At 38.3% G+C, this 9,067-nt stretch overlaps 1 protein-coding gene across 1 annotated transcript; it reads left to right on the plus strand.

The window, feature by feature from the left end:
• The first annotated feature begins 1,028 nt into the window (after positions 1 to 1,028).
• Positions 1,029 to 8,813, plus strand: LOC146647188 (adhesion G protein-coupled receptor G2-like). Its single transcript, XM_085391755.1, has 17 exons — positions 1,029 to 2,947; positions 3,019 to 3,105; positions 3,238 to 3,306; positions 3,410 to 3,586; positions 3,691 to 3,726; positions 3,824 to 3,895; positions 4,032 to 4,164; positions 4,261 to 4,417; positions 4,516 to 4,650; positions 4,747 to 4,857; positions 4,944 to 4,998; positions 5,165 to 5,262; positions 5,337 to 5,458; positions 5,534 to 5,799; positions 5,889 to 5,979; positions 6,064 to 6,344; positions 6,426 to 8,813. The coding sequence occupies exons 1-17, from the start codon at positions 2,857 to 2,859 to the stop codon at positions 6,542 to 6,544; spliced, it is 2,100 nt and encodes a 699-aa protein (XP_085247881.1). The 5' UTR covers positions 1,029 to 2,856; the 3' UTR covers positions 6,545 to 8,813.
• The last annotated feature ends 254 nt before the right edge of the window (positions 8,814 to 9,067 follow it).

Genomic DNA, 9,067 nt, shown 5'->3' on the forward strand with positions numbered 1-9,067 from the left:
GGCTTCTCTGTTTAGTCTGCTGCCCCTGCGACCCGGCAGTCCACCGAGTTAATGTGATCAGTGAATTTTGGTGCATCTGAGATTTCATTTTCACCCAGTTTTTATCCACATATCTGGTGTTCCAGCACAGGATAATAGAGCCCTCTTTTCCCCTTCTTCCATGTACAAGTTGCCACATTGGGTGAAACTGGGGAACCCATGGCACACCCATGTTCCTGCCTGTAATACTGACCCTTGTGTGTGAAATATGCGAAATGAAGACACAGTTCCAGAGCAAACATACTGCTGATACTGGTCCTGTTGTTGCTTGGATTAGTGAAAAACCTTTCCCCCACTGAAAACGTGACGTCCAGATGAACAGAATCAACTTTTTGGCACTGTGAATATGGTTAATATTGTTTGAGAGAATATCATATCAAGACGTTTGAATCTTGACAGCAGCTTTCCATGTAGCACCCACCAGACGGACTGACTTGGTGGAACTTGTTTACTGACATTTAAATAAAAACAATCAAATGTCAATACACAAGTTGCTACCACAGAAGATTGTTAAATCTATTCAATTATTTGGGGAATCTGTATTGTAATTATAATACTTTTGGATTAGAAAAGTCAGTAGGTAACCTTCTTGATAAACAAGTTTCCAAGCGAGAGAGTCCTACATGAAATATGATAATATATGCCTTCAACGGCATATTTAGCCAGCGGATCTGTTTGGATGATGACTGTAAAGATTTCCACTGTGCTAAAAAAAAAACACAAGCAAAACATTTTCACATCTGTTTATTTGCTTTCTCCGAGTGGTACAGCTCAGGCTCCTACTGGATGACAGACGGGCAGATTAACTAACATATTTATAGTAGTTTGTTTATTAGAATAACTTATTTTATATATTTATACTGTTAGAGAGATTTTTTGCACATTTGCAGTACAATACAGTATTCAGAAAATACTGTATAAAAACAGTACTTACTAATACCTTTATAGCCATTCATTGGAATTCATGAAAATCTTTTAGATGAGGTTTTCGAAATGTCATGATGTTTTGCACGTCAACACAAATGTATTGCTGTTTGTTAGGTCAGTTACATATTAAGCCTTTCAGTTCGTATCAGAACAGAAATGCAAACCTAACTGGGTAACCTTCGTAATTTGCTTTCATTGCTTGGCGGGCTGCGAAAGTAATTTGTTTATTTCCCTCATGCAACCTTCAGGACACAAGCGTGGCTTTGTGATAGGGAATAAATAGTCAGGATTTGCATTCTGCATTATGCAAGCCAAAAGGTTGCTTTGAGCTTTTTAGTTATGCCTTAAGGTGTCAAAATTAAAAAAGATTACACAGTTATTGTTATCTATGTTCAGTGCGACTGTAAAGGAAAATGACTGGAACGTTATTAGGTATTTCATGTAGCCAAACCTTTTTTTTAGCATTTTGCCTCTGTTGGATACCGATAGTGAAGATAGACAGGAAGAAACACAGCAGGGGGCTACTGCCGCTGCTTTCTGCCCACACAGCACGTGGCCTGTCGCCTGGTCGCCTCTAAGCTAAATCGGTGCCCACTTACAGCCCCATCTTTGACACAAACTGCATTTGTGGTCAGAATGGGCATGGATGTCATGGTAATTGTGGGATATTAATGGTTTCTTTGAACTGTTCTTTTTCTAAAATGGAATGATGGTACAGCATACATGACTTTCTTTAATTTTCTTTTTTTTGCCTGTCCCATTTGGTTCATTAGCCGTCAGAATTGTTGTCTGAAAACCAACAAGGATACCCAATGGATTTACTTTGCCAAATGGATCATTGTGGCATTGCCGTACTGGTCCATTTGATTGACCTTTGTTGTTATTATTTATTTTATTTTATTTTATATCTTATTTTATTGAGAAAGGGCACTTAAAAAGAGAAAGAAGAGAAAAATATCTCCTGGATCACCTGTTGAGAGAAAAAGAAGAGAAACAAGCAAAAAAAACCATACTAAACACAAAACCATCGCATTAATCTAGCTAAGTGTAAACAGCAGTAAATACTAAATATTCAATGTTGTTGTGCAGCACGCAGGACCGACAGCGCACAATGTGCTTTGAAGTAGCAGCCAAGAAAGGTGCAGTTTTTAAATTTATCTGGGCTAGTGTAGATGTAGCCTTGTGGAGGAGTAAAGGTGAGGCTTTTGAACTTAAGAACACTGTAGAAAATACAAAAAATATTCAAACTTGAGCACCCAATTCTTGTTTCGTAGTCATTAAAGATGTATGTATTGACGAAATTATTATAAACCACAAATTACCATGTCAAGCCCATGAGGAGCGGATATAAAGTAAAGGTTTTAATATGCATCCCTGAGGCACTATCACAATTACAACCATCTATTTCTCATTCAACCTCAATTCAATGCATATAGTCACACACACACACACACACACACACACACACACACACACACACACACACACACACACACACACACACACACACACACTTTATTCCTTTTTTAAAATATATGAATACACGAGTTACTGGGGACAAAATACAGGATAACATTACAGGAGCATCTGTGTTCACGCCTACAGTGTACATTTTGTTCCAGCCCATGACAATAGGTGCCATTCTGCCAGCTGTGGAAACATAAACTTTGAGACGTGGGCCCAGTTTATTTGCAAGTCAAAGCAGGGAAGCAGATATGAAAGGTATATTTGTCAGTAACATGTGATGTCTGTAAGCTGGACGTGAGTTGCTGTGAAATTCGACAATGCAGAACGTATTCTCATTTGGGAAATAGAAGCCGGAAGGTACTTAAACTCTCAGGCTGTGATAAGCTAAGATTCATTTGAAGATTCCCATTTCTCTTTAGGAAAATGTTACCAATGGATGTAAATCATCGCCGGACGCTTGCTGCGAAGCTTCTGTTTTATGGGATATTCCTCAGCAACCACATAAGTGAGGGTGGTAAGTTCAACAAAATGTAGCTTAAAAGATTTCTCAATATCAACTCATAATCAGATTTTTCATGTTGTCAGTTTTCACAGGTCCAAATGGAGACTGCACACCCAAGAATACCCTCTTTATCAGTAATGAAACACTAACTCAACAATATTTTCCATCACGTAAGTTCAAAAATAATGAAGGAAAAAATAATAGTCTTTGAAAGGTTCAAAGAAAACAATAGTACCCTGTGTTTTTAGAAATGATTATTAAATAAATAAGAATACATATAATAAATAATTGTTATATTTTAGAAACTATCTACCGAGAGGTCAACGGACCTAAACTCTGTTTCAACATCCAGCCAAACAATAGCCTTGCAGGTACAGTTATCTAATTTTTGTTTTTTATATTTCGGACTGTTGGTGAAAAAAGTCGTCTTGGGTATTTGCTAAAAGTGTTTGATTGTTTCTGTATTTGTCTTAGATTGTTGTAGCGAAAACAATTTCACCTGTAGCCTTAAAGTAAAAGGAGACGGACCAGGCAAATACATCCTAAATGCAACTGAAGAGATTTTATCTAAGCAAGATATTGTGGTGATGAAGAAGCCACAGTATGATTATTCGTGTATGCCATCACAGGTCTACAGCAAAAGCAGCCCTGGTAAGCCTCTAAGACATGAGACTTTGCACACAATGGTCATAATTTTCAGTTTATTTGAAAAGGTTTCCAACCAGTGATCTGACGCACTTCTTACTTTGTTGCAGGTTTTCTTTATAACATCAACCGCTGCTTGAATGAAAGTAAATTCACAAACCTTTTCCTCTTAATTTCTACATGAAACAACGTGACAGCAGTGACAGTGCACAAGTTCTAATTTCATACTTTTATGTGTTGAAGGTTCCAAAAGCATTAGAGTGAATGCTGACAGTTGTTTAGATAATGAAAGCAATACCAGAGTGGCTTGCAAAGGTATTATGTTGTTTATTTAACAGGATCATTAAAAAAACAACATTTTAGTAAGTACTGTGATAATAAGAGAGCACGGGGTTGAAAATTTAATTCCTGCTTTTTTCCATGAATGTTTGTATGTGCCTGTGCTATGCAGATGTAACAGAAACACACTACGTTATCTTTGACAATAAAACATGTGTGTTATGTAAGAAACCAGTCTTGAAAAGTCTAGACAAAGAGATTAATTATACCCTGGAGAAAATTCCTACCAGCCCAGACAAAGCAAAGTAAATATCTCAGTTTTCTACAGAACAATAACAGCAAATAAAAATAAATACACGCTTTTGAAATCTGCTCTAAAACATTAACGGTGTGTCTTACAGAGATGCCATGAATGTTCTATCATGCTTGTTTAAAGAGCTGGGTAACGCCAGCACAGCAGCAGTGAAAATGGGCAACATTACAGGACTGATTGCCAAACTGCCCCAGGAAAACCAAACCAACATGAACTTTGTCTTCACAAAAAACTCTGGAGTAAATGTAAGGTGTTTGTGCAACACAATTTTATGACCTTCAATTAATAATATTATTTTGTTCTTCTTTTGTTATTTTTTTTGTTTTACTAATATTTTTAAAAGTCTGTTGAAGAAGAAAACAGCAATTCTTTGACGGGCCCATTTCGTTTAATGAAAATTCCTAAAAAGGCCAGTAAAATGGCGGTGGAGAGAAATGGATCATTTCTTGGGATTCTGCTCTTTCCAGAAATGCATGCGGTAATAGTACAGCTGAACTAATTACTCATGATCTTTATAAAATGTATAAACATATTGACCAAACCTGATCTATTAACAATCTTTTAATCTTAACAGGATGACAGCAGTAAATACTATTTAAACAGTGAGATAGTGGGAATAGAAATGGGGGCAAAAATACAAAACCTTTCACAACCCATCGAGATTCAGTACAGTAATGTGGACAAGGTAAGTGTGATGTCATAACAGAAATAATGATCAATTTAAGTTCAGAGGAAAACTTATTCTGATTTTCATTTTCTATTTTGATAAAGAAAGGAGCGAATGCTTCTTGCATGTCTTGGGATGGAAACAGCACAGATGCAAACGGTAAAAAACCCCAAATAGATCTCTCTCTATATATATCTAATTTTAATATGAAAACCACAGGAATTAAAGACCTTTGAAGTGTTCACTCACATTTTGCACACACGCTGATTACTGTGATAAAGTCTGTCTTTAACAGTTACTTCTTTGTATTACTGCTGTCCAACAGGGAAATCACTCTGGATCACAGATGGCTGTCAAACAGTGGAGACCAATAACAGCATCACCTGCCAGTGCACACATCTAACCTTTTTTGCCATACTCATGGTAAGACAGCTGTATAGGAAATAAGAAATTATTTTTTTTACAGCACATACTGACACATAACTATTTGAACCTAGTCACCTACACCTGCAAACATTAGCACTTCTGATGTTAATACTCTGACCTACATCACTTCAATCGGTTGTGGACTGTCGCTGTTTTTCTTGATCGTCGGTCTCTTCATGCACGTTCTCGTCAGGTAAGAGATCCGAGGCAGTTTGGATTTTTACCTCAGTAAAGTCCTTTTTCTTACGCACACTAATTTGCTCCACAGAAAGAGGAAAGCAAGCGAAGCAACAAAGATTCTGATGAACCTCTTTGTCGCCATGTTGATCCTGAACTTGTCCTTCTTGACCAATGAGAGCATTTCAAATCTGGGTATCAAAGGTGCATGTGTGGCAATAGCAGCAGTTCTGCACTACGGGATGTTGGCCACTTTTACCTGGTTCTTCATGCAGGCTTTACACTTGTACCTCAGTCTACGTCGAATCTGCACTGAAGTGAAACATTACATGCTGAAGATTTGCATCACAGGATGGGGTAAGAGACCTGAGCCAAAAATGATACTTATGCTCTCATATTATGAATAATAATCACAGGAGAATTTATATTCCTAATCTTCTCTTTAGTCATACCGGCTGTGGTGGTGATCGCTCTTCTTGCCTCCCAGAAATATAATTCTATTAATATTAATACAAATGAGGGGAAAGCAGCAACAATGTAAGTCTGTAAATCTGATAATAGATTTCTTGGATAAAACACAAACATCTTCATCAGAGGATCACGTTGTACTCCCTTTTTCAGGTGCTGGATCTCTGATGCTGGTATCCACCAGGGGGTCAACATTGGTTATTATGCTGTAGTGTTCGTCTTCACTCTGAGTGTATTCATTCTAACTGTAAGGCAAATCGTTCTAATGCCAAAAGCAGGAAAGGCCCAAGACAATAGTTCCATTAAGAGCAACACTTCCACCATTCTGAGCCTGTTCCTCCTTCTTGGCATCACCTGGGCTTTTGCTTTCTTCAGCTACGGACCTTTGCTCATCGCTTCCTACTACATCTTTACCATCCTCAACTCCTTTCAAGGTAAATCTAAAACTGTCACAGTGAGCTGACTTCATTCTTTATTGGATTAAAAGTCCTTAACCTTCTTCTTTATTTGTATAGGTTTCTTCCTGTTCATCTACTATTATAAATCCAGCAAGATTATTGGAGACGGCAAAATCCACACACAAAGTAGCAGCACAGCTACATCAAACACAGCTGTAACGTCTCCTTATGCATAAGGCTTGCTGTTTTACCATATTTTGACACAAGAGGGCAGCATTTTATTTCATATAGTTCCAGCAGGTTGCTCTGTGTAGAAACAACTTGGTCATTCTTCCCATGTGCTCTCCGCTGAATGGCTTTTCTGACATGAAAGCACTAACCCAGATTACCTTCTTTGACGCAAATACTCATGTGGACTAGAGCTCGAGTCAGTACTCTGGAAGTCATTTCAGAGCACGACTCTATGTTTGTTCCCATGCTTTTATATTTTAACAGACAAACTTGTCTTACTCACGCCAAATAATTCATAGAAGGCTGTGATTCAGTCAGAATACGCAACCACAATTGTAAACATGTCAGGATGTTAAGGTGTAAAATGTTAAAGTGGGAAAGTGAAACATGTCAAAGACATAAGGACATTTTCAATTTGATGGCAGTAACACCTCTCAAAAAGTTGGGACAGGGACATGTTGACAACCCGCTTTCAAGTCAAAAAGTCGTCATAAATAAGTCTCCAATAACACCAGAAAAAGTCGCCAGATTTGTCGCTAGTTGCTTTTTAGAAAAAGAGTCGCTAAGGGGGTCTGAAAACTCGCTAAATATAGCGACAAAGTCACTAAGTTGGCAACACTGGTGCTACTGCTGTTGCGAGTGTAACTACCGCCCCCGCCCCCTCAGCTCAGGGAGGGGCGCAAACACAAGGCTTTGTTTGCCGTCTCTGCTCAGCGCAAACACAAGGGTGACTTGCAGCATAAAGTGAAAGAGAGGGCAAGAGAAAGAAAAAAAAACCCCACGGCTCCCAATAAGGAGCCGGCTCGCATTGTTCACTTCAAAGATACGGCTCTAAGAGCCATTTCGTTCGCGGCCGACCCATCACTACAAGTGATATTCCTAAAACTTTTCCACTCAGGGGCCGAGTCATTCTCTGAGATCTGCTGCTGCATCTTCTCAGAGTGCTGATGTTTAGCAATGTCCACTTCTTTAGTGAACCTGTACTTGGCCTCTCTGTAGCAGTCCCTGTCTCCGCTTCTGAACGCCTTTCTCTTTTCCAGCCACAGCTTTTTGGGTTTAGGAGTAAAACAGGGTTTGTCATTGTTATAACTCACCCTGGTGCGTGATGGCACAATGCTGTCCTTGCAGAAGTGGATATAGGAGGTGACAGTGTCCATAAACTCATCCAAGCTGTTAGAAACAGCCTTCATTGTGTCCCAGTCTGTAGACTCCAAACACGTGCGAAGCTCCTCCACAGCCTCATTGCTCCACAGTTTTTTAGTCCTCATGACAGGTTTGGAGAGCTTCAGCCTCTGTCTGTACGTAGGGATCAGATGGATCATGACGTGGTCAGAAAGTTCGAGTGCAGTGCAGGGTAACACTGGTCCAGTGTCCTCTCCTCTCTGGTCGGGCATTTAATATACGGTTTATATTTGGGAAGTTCCTGGCTTAGATTGGCTTTGTTAAAGTCCCCAAGAGCCATAATGACAGTGTCCGGGTATGCCTGATCCATGTGCAGTACCTGCTCGTCGAGGGCACACTGAGCTGCATGCAAATCTGCATCTGGCAGAATGTAAACAGTGGCCATAAAGAATGAAGCAAACTCCTGCAGAGATTAAAGCATAGAAGATAGTGCTTGTGTGAATGGTGCATGTTGCATTGAGTGCTTTGAGTACCCCGGGAGAGTAGAAAAATGCTATTTAATAATCTTAGCATTCTCTTGTTGAAATATCCAAGCAATTCCTCAAAAAAGATGTCTGCATGGGAGAACATGTTGATATAAAACCTTTACATACAGTACCTCTCAGGATTGATGGTGCCTTTTCAGATGTAAAAGCTAGGCATTAAATTTATGGTGAGGATCATTATTCTTTATTCACTATTCTGAAATTGTCCCACAATTTGAAGACAACAGCATCCACGGTGGGGAAAGCTCAACTGGCAAACAAGACATGAGCTCAACACTACCTATAGTGATAAGATCCCTGAAGTTATTCGGATGTTGAAACTATTCTTTAAAATGTACCACATTTTATGAGCATATGGATAGGATTATCTCCCTTTTTCTTTCTCTGCACTACATATTTTATTTTGTATATATGTTACTTATTTATTGTGTTTTGCCTGCCTTATTTTAGTATCACAGTGGGACAATTTTGTTGTACCCATATATACAAAGTACAACTGTGCAATGACAATAAAGAGTGTGTGTATTTTGACAAACTCCTTTGCTTGTGGTAGATTTTTTTGTCAAGTTAATCATTAGTATTTATTTATAAAATAGCTTTTTTGAAATAAAAATTATAGCAATTCTTTAAAATTTACCATATTTAGGTAAATTAAGGTCTGATTTGTTCAATGACTTTTTACTATGTTAATATATTTTTCATTCAGAAATCTTCTGATTGGCTTTTTTAGTTCTCATTTTTGTGGTTTTATTGTAGTAGTAAATGGAAATGTTGTAATAACTTTTTTTCTATTTGATCAGGACACAATATTTCATACATATAAGTAAAGTATTGTGGGAAAAAATGATGTGTATACACAAT

The sequence above is a fragment of the Rhamphochromis longiceps genome, linkage group LG19 (assembly GCF_057381845.1).
Source record: "Rhamphochromis longiceps isolate RC_006_pf linkage group LG19, R_longiceps_female_GT1.1, whole genome shotgun sequence".
Lineage (NCBI taxonomy): Eukaryota > Metazoa > Chordata > Actinopteri > Cichliformes > Cichlidae > Rhamphochromis > Rhamphochromis longiceps.